The sequence below is a fragment of the Neovison vison genome, chromosome 8 (assembly GCF_020171115.1).
Source record: "Neovison vison isolate M4711 chromosome 8, ASM_NN_V1, whole genome shotgun sequence".
In the NCBI taxonomy this organism is placed as follows: domain Eukaryota; kingdom Metazoa; phylum Chordata; class Mammalia; order Carnivora; family Mustelidae; genus Neogale; species Neogale vison.
In genome coordinates, this window is record NC_058098.1 from 22798282 (window position 1) to 22816653 (window position 18372).

Sequence of the window (18372 nt, forward strand, 5' to 3'; positions counted from 1 at the left end):
GAGTCACATGCTCTACTAACTGAGCCAAATAGGTGCCCCTTCCTTCATCTTTTTTTTCGGGGGGGGGGTGTTCTCTTATGACCCAGCTCTGTATACACTTCTCTCTTAAAATCCTATATTTTAAACACTAAGCCCCAGGGACACCTAGGTGGTTCAGTCTGATGCCTTCGGCTCAGGTCATGATCTCAGGGTCCTGGGATCCAGCCCTGCATCGGGTTCCTTACTCAGCAGGGAGCCTGCTTCTCCCTCTGCCTCTCTCCTGGGGCTTGTGCATGTGCACACTCTCTCTCTCTCACACACACACACAAAAAAAAAAAAAAAATTCAAAAATACTAAAAAATAAAAATAAAACACTAAGTCCCAACATGACTTAATTTTTTCTTTTTAAGATTTTCTTTATTTAGGGGCGCCTGGGTGGCTCAGTGGGTTAATGCCTCTGCCTTCAGCTCAGGTCATGGTCTCAGCGTCCTGGGATCAAGCCCCGCATCCGGCTCTCTGCTCAGCAGGGAGCCTGCTTTCTCCTCTCTCTCTGCCTGCCTCTCTGACTACTTGTGATCTCTGTCAAATAAATACATAAAATCTTTAAAAAAAAAAAAAAGATTTTCTTTATTTAGGGGCACATGGGTAGGTCAAGGCACCCCACCAGTTAAGCGTCTGTCTTCGGCTCAGGTCAGGCTCAGGTCATGGTCTAGGGTGCAGTCCTGGGTTCCAGCCCTGCTTCAGGCTCCCTGCTTGGTGAGGAATCTGTTTCTCCCTTCTCTTTATCCTGCCCTCCCCCTTTTTAAAAAAAGATTTTATTTATTTATTTGAGAGAGAAAGGGAGAAAATGAGCAGGAGCAGGGGTGGGCAGGTTTGAGGGGCAGATGGAGAGGGAGAAGCAGACCCCCTGCTGAGCAGGGCGCCCAATGCGGGATTCAGTCCAGCACCCAAGGATCATGACCTGAGCCAAAGGCAGAAACTTAACTGACTGAGCCACCTAGGCACCCCCAACATGACTACTTTAAAACATGAAGGTGCAAGGGCAATTTTTAAAAAGTCATTTTTATCACCATCAAATCTCCTCATCAAAACTTGACTTAACCAATACTCAGGAGATCCACCATTCAGGCTAATTCCTGAAGTGTGTACCTGGGACTACAGCTTGAGTGTTGTTTTCAATCCCTACTTGCTAAATTAGTTAGGTTGGCACTGGTCCTAGTTATGAGGGTGACCAAAAAGAATGTCAACATTTATAACCTCTTAAAAACAATTCCAGAAAAATCTCAGGAGACCATGCTACTTGATAGTGAGTGTTTCAGGCAAGGCTGCTGATCCCAACAAATCCAGCTCTAACATAATTTTAGCAATGCAGACACTAAACGCTTGGATAGTATTCACTCTTTATTTTTAAACCCAACATTTAAGAAGCTCTCCCCAATCATGAAAGATGAGAATCCAAAAAACAGACAGAAGAAAAAAACAAAACAAATGAAACTAGGAAAGCTTGGGGGGAAGGGGTCTGATGAAGGCTGAAAGGAGAGAGAGGGAGAAAGAGGTAAAGAGTTAAAGGGGTGGCCCGCAGAGGGCAGGGGATTTGGGGACTGGGGAAGAAGACTCACTGAGGACCACTAGCTTCAGATCGGCCATGTTGAAAAGCCCAACAAGAGACGGGCTGAGCTCTGAGGAGGCAAACCTAATGAGTATGCCGAACTCCTTGGCTGTGTTCAATTTTCCCAACAACCAACATTATTTTGTTCCAAGTGGTGAGAACTTGGAAATCATACACATTCCAAATTAGACACAAATACAAACAACCCTCCCTAAATAACTCAGATTCTGTTCCAATCGAGTCTGTAAACTTTAGAGAGCTCAATGGTCCACTCGGTCAATGAGCTTTTTCCAAGCAATTTTTAAAGGACATCTGAACTACACAGAAGAAATCTAGTAAGCATTCTTCACTTTGATACCATATATAAACCAGGGCTGACCACACAGAACATTAGTGTTTCCCAAACTCTTCTTAAGGTTAAGAATCATCTGGGAAGGTTGTTAATTCCAGAAATTCTGACTCGGGAGAAATGCCTCAGGAAAACTTGGAAAACACTATTTCTCTATTAAATCGATCTGGCATGAAACTTACACTTACAAAATGAAAGCAATAAACTGAAGGCCTCCCCACCTTTTTTAATCTGAGTGAAGTCATGTGGCTTCATAGGGGCAGTAGGCAAAGTTGAATACAACTACCCCAGTACATACTTTCCAGAGTGTACAAGCCAGAGCATGAAGAGCTAAAGGGAAATCTGTTTCAGAGCACTCAATTCCCATATACATGCTTTTCTAACCTGAAATGAGGACACATCAGACTTCTCCCAGGATGATTCAAAGTAATTTTCCACCCCTCCCTGCATAAGTGCCAGCCTTCCACTTAAAAAAAAAAAAAAAAAAAAAAGGCCTAACAGTCATCCTACATCTTTTTTTTAATTAATTGTTAATAGTACTTTTAATTAACATATAATGTATTATTTGCCCCAGGGATCATCCTACATCTTAACATGGCATACTGCCCAGAGGTTTAAAATCTCCAGACCTTCTCATTTGGAGTTCCTCATTTGAACACAGAACACAGAGGTAAGTTTCTCAATTCTCCCAATTATGGTTTACAACTACTACCATTCTCAATGCACAGAAGACAAGTCAATTCACTACGGATGCTCTGGGCAGTTGGGGTTTAATTCTCTCCCAGAATCCTATAGAAAAAGCCAGTGAATTTAGGCCTCTATTGTCCAACAGAAATATAACAAGAGCCACAAATGCAAGCCACATGTGTAATTTTCAATTTTTTAGTTTAAAAAAAAAGTACGGGCGCCTGGGTGGCACAGTGGGTTAAAGCCTCTGCCTTCGGCTCAGGTCATGATCCCAGGATCCTGGGATGGAGCTCTCTGCTCATCTGCTCAGAGAGCTCACGGGCTCTCTGCTCAGTGGGGAGGCTTCTTCCTCCTTTCTCTCTCTGCCTGCCTTTCTGCCTACTTGTGATCTCTGTCTGTCAAATAAATAAATAAATAATCTTTTTTTTTTTAAAAAAAAGCAAATTTAATTTTAAGAATATATTTTAACCCAATAGACCCAAAAACATCATTTGACATGTAATCAGCATAAAAAGTTGAGATTTTTTTTTTTTTAACTTAGTATTTGAATACCAGAGTAGACTTTATACTCACAGCACATCTCAATTTAGACCACCCACATTTCATGTACTCAACAGCCACATGTGGCTAATGGCTACCATACTGGACAGTGCAGGTCTAGGCCATAATTAGGCCTGGGGCAATTCCAGCATGCTCAGCTTTTGCGCACAGTTACAACCACTAAAGCAGGAGATGGCTTAATTCATCTGGGAAGAAATCAAACTATATCTAATTTCCTATCTTTTTTTTTTCTAATTTCCTATCTTAATGTGAGAACTCAGATGTTGAAGACTGTCTACTGGGAATGAATACGAATATTTATTTGAAGTCAATTAAGGCAGACTTTTTTCCCACAAAAATTAAGTCTGATGTAGCTGCCTGTATTGATAGGATTCACTCTGCATTCCACATCATGCAAGACCAGTAAGTGAGCTAACTCTGTGGTTCTGCAGTTCCATGAAAATCTATTAAATAATTTTCAAATTTAAAAGAAAAAAGATATTTTAAATATATCATTTGCAGTTATATAAACTTGTGAGGAAAAGTAGATACCATTCTAAAATGTACTAAAGGTGGGGCGCCTGGGTGGCTCAGTCGTTAAGAGTCTGCCTTGGGGGGTACCTGGGGGGCTCAGTGGGTTAAAGCCTCTGCCTTAGGCTCAGGTCATGATCCCAGCGTCCTGGGATCGAGCCCCGCATTGAGCTCTCTGCTCCGCGGGGAACCTGCTTCCACCTCTCTCTCTATCTGCCTGCCTCTCTGCCTACTTGTGATCTCTGCCTGTCAAATAAATAAATAAAATCTTAAAAAAAAAAAAGAGTCTGCCTTGGGGCTCAGGTCATGGTCCCAGGGTCCTGGGATCAAGCCCTGCATCTGGTACCCTGCTCAGCGGGAAGCCTGCTGCTCCCTCTCCCACTCCCCCTGTTTGTGTTCTCTCTCTCACTCTGTCTCTGTCAAAATAAATAAAATCTTAAAAAATAAAACTAAAAAATAAATAACATGTACTAAAGGATTCAGTTTTTCAATATTCATGCAGGAAATATACAAGCAAGAATTTGTAAAGACCACTGCCAGATTATCCTAGCCAGCATTCAAACTAGAGATCCTAAGTGTTCATCATGTCATTTAACTGACCGAGAGAAGGAGTGTTTGATCTAGAAAGAAATTCAGGATGTGTTTTACTCTTGGATATTCCCGAAGAATTCCATATTTCAACTTTTTAAAATAACCATACATTCGTCTTTAAATCTGTACCCTTTAACCTTAACTCTTACCCATTAGCCATCTCAGTTTTTTACTTGGACTGTGAAAATGTCAAACCCATAATCACTCTCCAGATAGCTCAACTTCAAAATGCATCATGCCTTCTTAGATCCAGTGTTCTCTGATCCAGGCTCTGTCAGACACCCACATCGAATTACTTCTTCCCTATTTCATATCTCTCGGGAAAACTATTATTTCCTAATCCCAGGTTCTATTAAGCGTACTTAACCTGAGATCATCTGAATAGGCACAGTCGTAAGGCCTTAGCTTATTAGGTTTTACCAAATAAACTGAAGCATCTCATGGAAAGTTATGTACTCCCCAGAAGCTTAGTCAAGGGCCTGTTTTGCAACTTACATTCATCTGGATATGTTTCCTTTAAAATCCATCTCCACAAACGTAACTTATTTTCAGATCACAAGATGATTCAAAGTCAATCGTAAAAATGGAAGAACTTTAGTAGGGAAGTGATAAAGAACCACCAAAGCCACAGAACACTCTGGCATTGCCCAATGCAGACCCCACTTAGGAAACTCACCAGTAGGAGCTATGGAAGGGGGCCTGCCTCGTTTTCTTTTTGGCTCCCTCAAGTTTTCTTGTGGACTCTTCACAATGTCATTTTCAGGTTTTTTATCCACTTGAGCATCTCCAGAATACTCTCTGTCATTTTCTGAAATGTTCTCCTTATCTTCCTTCTCGTTCTTGGGAAGGCTCTTCTCTGACACCTTACCCTTTTCAGAACAGATTAACTTTCCTTCTTTATCAGGCTGCTTGGGACGCTTTTCTGTCTTTAAGGCTTTGTCCTCTTTGTCTTTCTTCACATTGACAGTGGCTTTTCTTTGCTCTTTAAACTTCTCTCGTTTATCAGGAGACGATGGAAGACTTTTGTGATCTGTTTCTTTAGGCCTAGCATTACCCACAATATTCTAAAATGAGCAAAATAGCAATGAAACACACTTTGTGATTACTTGCAAATATAAAATCAGATGGTATTTTGCAAACTTACGAAGACAAACAAATTAAAACAGGACATCTGCTGTGTCACATAATGGAAAGAACCACTGAAAATATTGATCCATACTCTGAAGCTTGAGAACCAATCCTAAATTTAAAAGAAACAACCGTCTTGTCCAATTCCTTCTGAGATAGAGTGATCTCCCATATTTTGATTATTAATAACTCACCAGATAATTAAAGGGACAGAAAATACCCCAGGAACAACTTCTGCAAAGCAATCTTTCTGACAGAGGTGTTCTAAGAAAATGCCCCCAAGTTATATCCTTCTCGTCCCAAGCATGACTACCAGATCCAGGGCCTTTCAGAGGCCTGGCTCAGTTTGCCAGTGGATGCTGATGCCCTTTGTGGAGAAGAACACAAACTAGTAACTGAAGGCTGAACAGGAAAGCTATAAAGATTATCTAACCCATGGGGCACCTGGGTGGCTCAGTCTGTTAAATGTCTGCCTTCGACTCAGGTCGTGACCCCAGGGTCCAGTGATCAAGCCCCATGTCTGGCTCCCTGCTCAGTGGAAGACTGCTTCTCCCTCTACTCCCAACTTGTGCTCTCTCTTGCTATCTCTGTCACTATCTGTCTCTCTCTCAAATAAACAAATAAAATCTTAAAACAAACAAACAAACAAACAAAAAAAGACTGTCCAACCCAGAAGTAGGGTTTTTGCTTCCTCAACTGGGTAAAGACTGTGCCCAATCCAGCAAAGGCACCAACTATACTGTGAAGCTAAGTTTTTGTCCACTAGACAGAAGTCCGACTTCTTGGTTACTTTCTTCCTAAATAACTTTTAAATAATTAATTCTAAAACTCCTGTGTCCTAGTGGGACACAGCTCTGAAAGCCAGCTCTGAATGCTCTGGAGTTTCCAAAACTGCAATGAAGTCTGTGGATGTATTTCTCTTCCAAGACCTCTACAGAACAGCAGGAAGCACATACCATGTTCATATGGGGGATCCCCAGCAACTAGCACATACTAGGCACACAGATCTCTCCCAAAAGCTGGATGGAGTGCCTAAATACTCAGTGAGTGAAGGCTTACTTTGTCCCAGAAGGAAAAATAATAAAACAAGGAGAATCCCTATGATTGGAGCCTAGAAGGAAATGTTTTTTCAAGCCCCCCAAATTTTCTGAAAGCAGGTTTGAGAACGAGCACTCCTCAGGAACTGCTGGCAGAACTATGAATTATAACCACCTTGGCAGGAAGGAAAAGCATTCTCAATTCGTGCCAAAAGAATTGAAAGTTAATACTTTTGAACTAGAATGAATTCCTAGAAATGGAACTAACAGAATAATCAAATTTGGACACCCAGATTTACAAATATCCGTATAAATGACCTTTAGGGAACTGGTTACACACAGAACAGTTATATACATATTACAGAATACTAAAGAGCCAGCAAAGCCATATTCCCATACACTATCAAGAACTTAAGAAAATGTTATTCTAGGGCACCTGGGTGGCTCAGTGGGTTAAAGCCTCTGCTTCCAGCTCAGGTCATGATCCCAGGGTACTGGGATCAAGCCCCGCATCAGGCTCTCTTCTCAGCGGGGAGCCTGCTTCCTCCTCTCTCTCTGCCTGCCTCTCTGCCTACTTGTGATCTCTCTGTCAAATAAATAAATAAACTCCTTTAAAAAAAGAAAAGAAAAAAGAAAATGTTATTGTGTTAGAAGAGCAAGATATAACCCCCATTTTTTAAGAAAAAAAAAAAAGGGAGCAAAATATGCAACAGTAATATACTATATGACCCCAATTTAAAAAATATATACAAATATTTAACAAAAAAACACAGGATATAGCCGATACATTAAGAGCAACTATATTTAGACAACAGAATTACATCAATTTTACTTTCTTTGTGCTTTCTATAGTGTCCAAATTTCCTATACCTTATACATTATTTTATAACTTCAAAAAAAATTAATGTTCCTAATATATAAATTATCGAAACATTTAGAGCAGCACAATTACACAGAAAAAAAAACCTCAAATCTATTCTAATAATATACTAAAAAAACCTTAAAAATTATCTATGACTAATATTTTTAAGAAGTTAAGTTTTGGAGGCACGTGACATCCACTCACTGTCATGGTCGGGCCAGGGGCTGCATTCCATTGCTTGGGCACCTTGTCTAGAGCTGGGGCCTTAGGCTTGGCCTCCTACAGGACATAGGGCACCCAGTTTTCAGATGCCTATAGGAGGGAGCTCTTAGACAAGGCCAAAACACACCACTTCTTACACATCCTGGTCCTATTATGGGTTCCCTGTTGTAGAAAGTCCCTTGGGGCCGGATTATGACTAGCCTCTGGAACCACCTTATTCTGCACCAGCTTTGCTACCAGGTTGAGTGAAGACCCAGTGTCCAGACTTTGGCTCCTGTGGGAGGGAGCCTACTAATCTTGGGCTGGCTTGCCTTAGCTCTTTGAGCTTCCTTGTATTTAACTTCTAGGTACTTTGTTTTTCCCTTAAGATTTTGTTTATTTATTTAACAGAGAGAGAGAGACAGCAAGAGAAGGAACACAAGCAGAGGAAGTGGGAGAGGGAGAAGCCGACTTCCTGTTGAGCAGAGAGCCAGATGTGGAACTTGAATCCAGGACCCCAGGATCATGACCGGAGCCTAGGGCAGCCGCTTAACGACTGAGTCACACAGGTGCCTCTTAATTTCAGGGTACTTTTTTAAGAGCTGAAACAGGGAAGGATTAAAAGAAAAAGGCAAATTGTAAAAAAATAATTTTTTTTAAAAAAAGTTAGGTTTTATGTAGCCATTATGGAACTCTAGATCCTTAGGGCTGAGGGTGATGAAGTTCTAAAACCTAGGTGAGGTTCGGTGGGCTGAGGTCCGGAGCCGATGACCAAGAAAGAATTCTTGAGACATCTTTGGTGCAAAATGGTGGTTTATTAAAGCACGGGGACAGGACCCGTGGGCAGGAAGAGCTGCTGCCCCAGGTTGTGAGGGGTGGCAGGTTATGTACCCTGAAGTTGGGGGAAGGTGAGGGGAAGGGAGGTTTCAATGGAGTTCTCATATGCTAACAAGGGCCTACAAGGTGTCAGGATGTCCCAAGCCTACCGGAGGCCTTGCCCTAGCGGCTGGATCAATGTTGTCTTTAGACCAGCCATTAACATTAAGATAGTTGGGAGACTTTTTGGTGGAATGTCACAATCCTGCTATCAATCGTCTTTGTTAGTGAGACTTGGGACATTTGTAAGCCAAGGGAGACTCCTGTCTAGCAGGATTGTGAGCTCTGCAAGTTAACTATTTGCTTATTGTTCATGGCAGTCAGGGCTGCCTAAGGGATGCTACACATATGACTGAGGGGGAGCGGATGGAGAGGGGGGTGCAAGGTGCCAGCTTTTGCTTTGTCTTCAGCCAGCCTCGTGCTCCCTCATCAAGGGGACCTGGGAAGTCATTTATACAAATACAACACTGTCTTGGAAAAAAAACATACACAAGCAGGAACTGCGGGCCTATACCTGATCACCCACCAGATCCGAGATGAGGTGAGACACTTGGGGATAACTGGGAATTGGGAACTGAAGCACCCACCAATACACCCTCATAAGATGCTCATCTCCAACCCAAACACCACAAGTGCTGTTAATCAATTTATTCAGTACAGCAGAGTAAACAGTTGAATGTTTGTTATCTGGAGCCCTGGACTTGCATTTGGGGAGGTTCTAGATACAATCTGACAATTCTGAACAAGTTCTTATCTACAAAGTCCTCTATCTGTATTAACTCATTCCACAAACTCAACACAAAAATTGCCAAATTTAAGGCCAAAATAACTTTTTTTTTTAAAGATCTTATTTAGGGGCGCCTGGGTGGCTCAGTGAGTTAAGCCGCTGCCTTCGGCTCAGGTCATGATCTCAGGGTCCTGGAATCGAGTCCCACATCGGGCTCTCTGCTCAGCAGGGAGCCTGCTTCCATCTCTCTCTCTCTCTCTGCCTGCCTCTCCATCTACTTGTGATCTCTCTCTCTATCAAATAAATAAATAAATAAAAATCTTTTTTAAAAAAATAAATAAAATAAATAAAAATAAAAGATCTTATTTATTTATCTATTTATTTATTTGACAGAGAGAAGCACAGCAAGAGAGGGAACACAAGCAGGGGGAGTGAGAGAGGGAGAAGCAGGCTTCCTGCTGAACAGGGAACCTCTCATGCGGGACTCAATCCCAGGACTCAGGGATCATGCCCAGAGCCAAAGACAGATGCTTAACGACTAAGCCACCCAGGTGCCCCAATAACTTTTTTTTTTTTTTTAAATTTTAAGTAAACTCTGTACTACATGTGGGGCTCAAACTTACAACCCTGTGATCCAGAGACACAGGCTCTACTGACTGAGCCAGCCAGGAACCCCACAAAATAACATTTTAGAGTACTGTATAGCAGCTCATTAGATGCCTGAGGGACAAATGATCACAGAGAAAACAACTTCAGAGCTAAGGCTTTATAACTGTTTCAGTTTTCTTTAAAGGAAAACCAGCAAAAGGCAAAAACACTCTTAAGGCTACCTTTAAAGATATCATGAAACATAACCCTCTGAAATGGCTAAATATAAATACAGAAGAATTTACTCTAATTTGTGATAAGTAGAGGCATTTGATCATAAGACAAGACACAATAGGTTCCAGCATTACCAAATACTATCACATCAACAACTACCCAAAAAGTAACAAGTAGTAACAAACAGAAGTTTTAAAACATCAGTATCCAAATTTTGACCCTGCCTTCCCAACTATTAAGGCATGAACATGAAAAAGACCAAAGGGGAAAAAAGTATGAAAAGAGTAGGCAACATCTTCTAGATGGCCCCTATTTCCAGTATCAAAACTCCTGTTTCATGGTCAAGCAAACACATGCATGGTGACTGGAACAACAGGAAACAAAATTTTCAAACCAGGCATATCTAGCACGAGTGATTGCCAAATTTATACCAAACTATAGTTCTGAAACCACCAAGTCATGGTCCTGAGCTGAAGGACAAAGTTAGATGAGAAGAAAATACAGTCTAGGTTTCCTCAAGCATTAGCAAGTTCCCTATGATGAATAATACCTCTGGGTACAGGGCACAGGGAGAGAGAGAAAAAAAAAAAAAAAGGAATATTAACCATACAGTTTTGAGAAAAGATGAGGAAAACAGATTAACAGGAAATGGCAGGGAGAGATAAATATTAATAATTTCTGAAAACTTGTGTTCTAGTGAAATTGTGTCAGGTGAAGGAAATAAAGATTTTGTCACTATAAACATCTTTATTTGAGAAACAGAACTACAACGTTAGCATTATTCATACTACAAAGCACAAAACCACATTTCTCACCTGATCTTTGGAAAAAGCTTTGACATGAATATGTTTGACAGTCTGAACTACTCCATCATAAAATTTCACAGTGTAAGTACCTAAAATTCAAGAAGATATTATGATTTAACTTACAGTTTCATGAAAGCAACAAAACTTTTCAAAGCATAAACACAAGGGAGTTACAACCACAATAATAAATGTATGAGAACTAAAATATTAAGAAACACACACAGTCTTATTTATGTTCAAGATAATAGCCTTCATTTCTTAGTCAAAATTACATAGTAAGTTTTCTCTTTATCTATACAGATCAAAATCCATCTGCTTGTTGATGGAAAAAAAGAATTGCATTGAATTTAGACCAAGAAAAAAGAGCAGTAAAACAATTAAGAACATGAGGAAAATGCAATTTTATTTATTCCTTGGTGAGTTATTAATTTTTATCAATCTTTATTTCCTGGGCTTAAGAGTGATACTATCCTTTAAACTTCAAAAGAAACACGACTACTTACTAAAGGTATCATGTTTTCAGAGGTCACATTAATCTCATAACCCATATGAATAACTTTCGTGTTACAACATCTGAACAGACTTCGCCAAAATGCTAAATGGTACCTGCTACATTATCAGTTTTATTTCAATAGGCAAAGAAATCTAACAAAAATCACTCTGCAGTAAGACTGAAGCTGAAAATCCAAATAATCTTATTCCCAGATAAGGCAACCAACTACAGTACATAGTTCTCACTAATTGCACTTAAACCAACTCTCTCAAAATTGTGCATCTTAGAACCCACCTCTCCCCCCACCCCACTTTTTTTTCTTTTTTAATTTTTTTTGGTCCCAGGGATTAAAAAAAAAATCACAGTTAATCTTGTCAAGACTACCAGTGAACTACTGGTAACCACGTAATGATTTACTACTGGTAAACATGGTCAGTTTTCAGGATCAATTTCCCATCAAACAGAGAAGAAAAAATTCATCCCTGGAAGTAAAAGAATGCAACAAGGAAGCCTAAGACCTTCTAGCTAGCTACCTCCTTCTTATCCATCCTCTCCCCTCCCCAACCTACCCCACCCCTCCCCATCCCACTTCTCCTCCAATCCGAAATAGGGCCCTGTCAATGGCTAGCCACATCTAATGAAAACATCACTGTAGTGTTCAAGGTACAATGCAATCTTAGCCCAATTATTTTCCAAACCCTGTTTCTCATTACCAACATAAAATACTCACCAACTCAAAGTAATGAGCTACTTGCCACCCAATGAAACTGCCTTGTGCCATTTCCACCTCCACATCTTTATTATTTTCCTGCCTAGAATGTGCTACTCATTGACCCTTAAGCACTCAGCTCAGATGACCACAATAGTTCTGTAAAAGCTTCCCAACTTCTTAGCTAGAAAGATTTTTTCCTGCTCTGAACTTCTCAAAGACTCACTTTGGCACCTTGCCTGCAGGTCTAGTTTCATATAGAAGGCAGACCCCAAATCAAAGTCAGGCTCTCCAAGGCCAGGGACCACAGTTCACATCAATTTCTCTCTCACACAGCATCTGGTTCACTGTAAACCAGGGCTTCTCGAAGTATCGTGCTCAGACCAGCAGCGTCAACAACTCCTGGGAACTTTTAGAAATGTAAGTTACCAGCACCACCACCAAATTAATGAATCAAAAACTCAAAGAGTGCAGCACAAAACTAAATGCGTGTTTTAACAAGTGTTTCAGGTGATCCTGGTGTATTGTCACAGATAATTAATAATTACGTACTGAACTTTACTCTTGGTAATTACAAAATAAAGCTGATTATCCGTCACAAGTATCACCAACACAGAACAAAGTGACTAGCAAACTAGATACAAGGATATATAGTTATGCTTGGTTGGTTAAAACAAGCAATAAGACATCAGACTATGATAAAGGATTCTACATAAAGCAGCTCAGCAATGACTAATGAGTTCTTCCAACAAAGGCCTGGGATCCTGTCTTCCTGCCTCTATTTGGCAAGCAAAGAAGCAATGATAAGCAATGGTATGGAACTCTAAACATACCCTTCACAAGCAACCATGACATGGTTCTGGCCAGCCTGGGGATGGGGGCATTAAGAACCCAACTCTCATGAAATCTTAAATATCAAGTGTATCAACAAGACACCCAAGCCTATACCTCTTCAACATTTTGACCAAGAAAGAAAGTTAGCATCAATTACATCAAAATGAAAACTATCCTATTTTTACAGACATTTCAGACATCCAGAAGTACATTTTTAGTTATCTGAGGCCAATTTTGAAGCTTACTCTTGATGGCAGCCTCAAAATGGAGGCCTTAAATTAAAGGGTGTGCCTTGAGTTTCAATAAGAGCTAAAACAGAGCTAAGCAGAGCAGGGAGTAGAACCTAAGCCTCTCTGCTGACCTCTAATCAATTCTTCTTCCACCACCCCAAACTGCCTATTCCTCAAGTCCCTCAGCCTAAAGTCCAAACCACAGAACCAGAGCATCAATGGCCATTCTGAAATGACCCACACTATAACCAAGGGTACTCAGGAATCACTGTCCTTAGACAGTAATACCCAGCCCCTGACCCCTTTTACTTCCAAAGAACCATATGGGATCATCTCAAAACATTCTCCCTTGATCATATACACAGTCTAACTTGGGCTCCATAAATCAGAAGGAAAAAAACACCACATTCCATGGGCAATGGTAGCCCAGGCCCACTTCTGGAAAGAGGCCCCAAATCTATTTTAATGGTGCCTATACAACTAAAAGAATTTCTTCCTGGGGTGCCTGGGTGGCTCAGCTGCATAAGAGTTTGCCTTAGGCTCAGGTCATGATCCTGGAATCTGCTGCTTCTTCTCCCTCTGCCCCTCCAACAGCTCATACGTGTGTGTGTGTGTGTGTGTGTGTGTGTCTCAAATAAATACATAAAATCTTTTAAATAAAAATAAAAAATAAATGTCTTCTTGTGGATTCCTCCTGTGGGCAGCTGACAACAGAGCTCTCCCACAGCCACAGATAACATCTAAAAATTAACATGTAAAGGACAGAAAAATAAATGCATCCTTAACAAAAAGGCCCCCTGCCTTCAGGCTCCCTTAAGAAGCCCCTGTCCTTACAAATGCCAGGTGAAACAAAGCTTCCTGGTCTTGCCCCCTTAGGAACAGTTATGAACTCAGCATATCAGACAACCTTATAGCAGTCAGTAGGTGCAGAAGGGATATAAGGAAAAAAAAAAAAAAAACCGACAAAACAAAACAAAAAAAAAACTAGAGATGCACAGCAAGCTGATCTGTAGGACCAAGGAAATAGGGAAGCACGGGTGACTCTGGACAGTTATCTGTTGTCCTTGAAATCTACCTTAACTGTGACTCAAGGAAGCTTTCTCTATCCCACTCACCTCCAAGAGTCAAAGAACTCCAGAATGCCATGAATAGGAGACTCAGTTTTCAAACACGGATTCTCAAAGTCTTGAGGTTCCTGTACATGTGCCTCATAGGGCATTCAGAGGAATATGAACGTGTTTGCAGGTATACCTTCCCCTCCCCCATCTTTTCTTCTTAGCAATTTTACTAATGCGCTTAAGTTCTGCAGCCAACAACTTCTAAAAATGTTCATCTATTCTTTTTTTTTTTAAGACTTTATTTATTTATTTGACAGAGATCACAAGTAGGCAGAGAGGCAGGCAGAGAGAGAGGACGAAGTAGGCTCCCACTGAGCAGAGAGCCTAAGGCAGAGGCTTTAACCCACTGAGCCACCCAGGTGCCCCAATACTCATCTATTCTAATTCCTTCTTCGAGTTCTAACTGCTAAAATGAGTCCAGAGAACAGGTGGCAAGCTGCCAGTAATCACTGAGCAGGGACTGGGTGCACACACCCAGTGCACACCTGCTGCTGACAACTCCTGCCATTATAGGAAAACTCTGCCCTAGAGTGGCAGTCTGGAACCGTAGGAAAGGCAGTTCAGGAATTTTGGAGCCCCAAAGACCTGCATTCAGTTCACAGCTCTACCATCCCTGTACGGGCTCTGTAACCTCAAGCAACTTCTCCTGTGAACTTAATTCCTTATCTGTAAAATGATGGGGTTGATAGCAACAACCTTCCCATGTCTGTGTGAATACTAAATGAGATCAGATATGGAAATTGCTTAGCAAAGGAACTCTTACAGAGCAAGGGATCAATAAGTGGTTCCAATTATTACCATCCACCAATTACTTTAAAAGGGAAGCACCAACCCCTTCCCCACAAAGAAGGTAAGAGCCACACTAGCATCTGCATGTGTAGGCCTGAATCTTCCTTTTATCTCTGTGCAAAGCTGTTCACAGTCCTAACGTCCCCACATTTCAATTGCAGGATCAGTTACAGCATGAAGAAGACAAAAAATAGTAACTGCTTCAACAAGAGACTCTAGAAATAAGACCATTTCCACAGAATCTCCTGTTAAAAATGCAGACTTCAGGCACTAGGCCGAAAATTGAACTGAGGGATCGGGACACGTGACTTAAGAATATGAATAATTTAAAGGAAGAGGGACCTGATTTGCCTGTTTGCTCAAGTTAAAGAACCACAGATCAACAGGAAGGTACAATTCCTCATTTTCTTGAAAATGCAAACCCACTTTCGGTTTCCCCAAGAGAATGCCTTGCAGAGCAGCAAGGTCCAGGATTGGGGACACAAAGCCCTGACATACAAGTGGCTTCTGCCATCCCCAGTGTAACAAAGGGGAGCTGAGCAGCCCCAGCAGAGAGCTGAGGTCAACTCACCAGAGATAGCTTCCAAACAAAGATTCCATGGAAGCAGAATCCCATCCTTTACTCCAGCAGATAGAGGGGCTAACAAGGCTAACCACTTGTGGCTGCCTTCACATGAAATGATGCTTTAATTGCCACTGCCAAAGAATTATTCCAGGTGAAAAGAGCTATATAACATTGCACCGCCCTCCCCAGTTTCCATGTGCTTAATTACTCCCTTAAGAAACTCTAAAGTTTCAATCGTGCCAGACTCCCAACGCCAGCAGCCTTAAAGCTCAGCCTCAGGAAAACCACCAAGGAGGTTAAGAGTGGAAAGAAAATGAGGCCAAACCTTCCAAAGATTAATCTGTAGGGTGTGACTTCACTATATGCCCGGCTACTCCTAGCAGCACCAAGAATGACTTTTATGGGAAATAAAGGGGGCATCTTGCCAGCAGAACTTCTCACAGTGCTGAGGTGGTCTCTGCTGCAGATGAAACTGAGGCCAGAGCAGAAAATACCAGGGAAAAAGTGGGAAGGATAGTCCAGCACTCTCTCTCACCATCCTGCAACTACTAGAATCATACTGAACTAGAAACTACCACCAGGTCCCATGGGTAATATCTAACAGAAAAGCAGCACCTAAGAGTCATTATCTCATCTCAAAACCAGGCACAAAGCCTAGCTCTCACAAATGCTAGCTTTCCTTCACATTGCTTCTATGTGGCAATAATACCACCCAGCAAATTCCACTAACTTTCAGGATTTCCCCTCCCCCACGCCCTTCCTCTCCTTTCCCTTCCAATTAGTCTCAAGACCAGTGAGGACTTCACTCTCAAGAACTCTGGGGAAAACTGGTTTTCTGGCAGAAATCTCCACTCATATTCAAAGTCCTTCAATAAACTAAAATTCGTTGGACCGAATTCAGAGTTTACAGAACCAATATTATTAGGGTGACAAATGGCCATTTTAGGGGCAATCATTACCTGAATTTTAGCTCATGGAGGAAATAAACTGAAAATATTTTTTACAACTTCCAAAGCTCTGGTTGCCCCAGTTTAAAAGACATTTAAAAATCTTAACTATGGCCAATAATTTGCCCAACGACTTTTAATCCTTAAATGATTATTTCAAAAAATCCAGACCCATCCACATAACAAATAAACAAAAACAAAAACCAGTAACTGCAGACAGGGGTCCCTGTTCCTTTAGATTTATCTGCACCATTCTGTTCCTGTACTGCCTCCTCCTGGTGGCTATACGGCAACTACTTCACACTGCTTTGAACTAGTTTTTGTTTGTTTCCCTTTAAATCCATGATGCCCAGCTCTGGCCTCTGCAGATATTAGATGCGAACAGTAGGTTCCTAAGCCTCTACTGCCTCCACCAAGACACCACCCTACCCCTCTCCAAGACGGCTCCCAGAGTTCCCCAAACCCTTCTTCCACAATTTGCCTTTTCTCCTTTGCCACTTCCTCATCCAACTCCCTTGGCCTTTCTATCATCCATGTAACTCTGGGACATCACTGGATCAAAAGAGAAATGTTGCTTCCTTTCTACAACCTCCGTTATCTATAAAATTACCATGTTACTACTCACAACTTTTATTTTATGTAAGGGACAGCCACTTCCCCAAGGGAGCATCCCTCCAATGGATATTATTCAGGAGGAGACGATGATTGATCAGCATAAACCAACTTAACAGACTTGTAGGAACACATCTATGTACATATGAACATCTAGATTTCATATATGATTTAAATCCAGTGAGAGGAGAAAACATTGTTAATCTTGAAAAGAAGGCTCTAAAAAATAAACAAAGTCATTTCCTAAAAGGCAGCTTAATAACATGTAAACTTTCCTCTAGAATACATCTTTAGGCTAAAGTGATACACATGAAAATCTTTTGAACACAAGATTATAAAAAAAATTCAGAGAAATAAGGACTATCCAAAAAGACTTCATCAACCATGAACTGGAGTATCACTAACTGTAGACATCTTTAAAAATTACAACCTTGCTTTGGAAGCCTGAGGCAAGAGGATTGTGCTTTCAGGATAACCCAAAGCTTAGCAGAGTTAACTCACACTGGGAATAATAGCTAAGGGGTGGAGGTGGGGTGAATGTAGCCAAAAAGAAACAGAAAGTTCTGCCATATGCAAATCTATGTTCATTTTTTACCATTTCAACCCATTCTCAGACAAAGCTTGGTCAGGTCCAGCATCTAGCAGAGGGCTCAATGAATACTTAATAACTTCACTGAATGAAGAGCAATCTGGTCTTAGAGTCACCACCAGCAGTGGTACTAAAATGCCTGACTGCGCTAAACATTCACTGAAGAGATCATGGACATACCACAACTAACCTGACAGAAAATGCACCCCCACCTCCACTACCCCCACCAAAAAAAGGCATCGCTTGGACCCGAGTCTACTCTGAGTGTCAGGATGCTGACCACGCATATTATCTTCTTAACACTCCTTTATGCTTTGTACTAGCAAAATGAGCCTCTTTGGGTCATACTGCCAGTCTTGATTCCTCACAGATTCTAAACGGGCAAAGGCATCCCAATTCAGTGCTCTAAATCCCAGGACCCCAATTTCAACTAGCAGTTTTGATAGTACAGACCACCCTCAATCATGCTGCATCGACAAAGCATTTTTTTAAAAGTAGGCTCCACACCCAGTGTGATGCCAAGATCAACAGTCACAAGCTCTACTAACTGAACCAGCCAGACACCCCTCACAAAGCATATTTTTGAGAAATGTTCATTAATGTCCATTTCATTTCTAGGCTATTCACAAATAATTAAAAAGAATATTAAGGCTTATTTCATCCATCATATTACGAACTCCCAGACAAAAACCAGCTCGCTTAACAGCAGAGTGACAGATGAACCATAACTATTTTACGAAA

The 18372-nt window shown here is 41.2% G+C and overlaps 1 protein-coding gene and 1 pseudogene across 2 annotated transcripts in view; one reads left to right on the forward strand and one right to left on the reverse strand.

The window, feature by feature from the left end:
• PHF20 (PHD finger protein 20) overlaps nucleotides 1-18372 on the reverse strand; it is a 149850-nt gene that overhangs the window by 67254 nt on the left and 64224 nt on the right. The window contains exons 5-6 of one of the 2 annotated variants that reach the window (XM_044263120.1): nucleotides 10755-10834; nucleotides 4963-5350 (exon numbers count right to left, since the gene is read on the reverse strand). In XM_044263120.1, coding sequence (XP_044119055.1) covers nucleotides 4963-5350; nucleotides 10755-10834 — 468 coding nt within the window. The remainder of the gene's footprint in view (nucleotides 1-4962; nucleotides 5351-10754; nucleotides 10835-18372) is intronic. The other variant, XM_044263121.1, reaches the window with a different exon arrangement.
• On the forward strand, nucleotides 7522-7859 carry LOC122916113 (annotated as a pseudogene).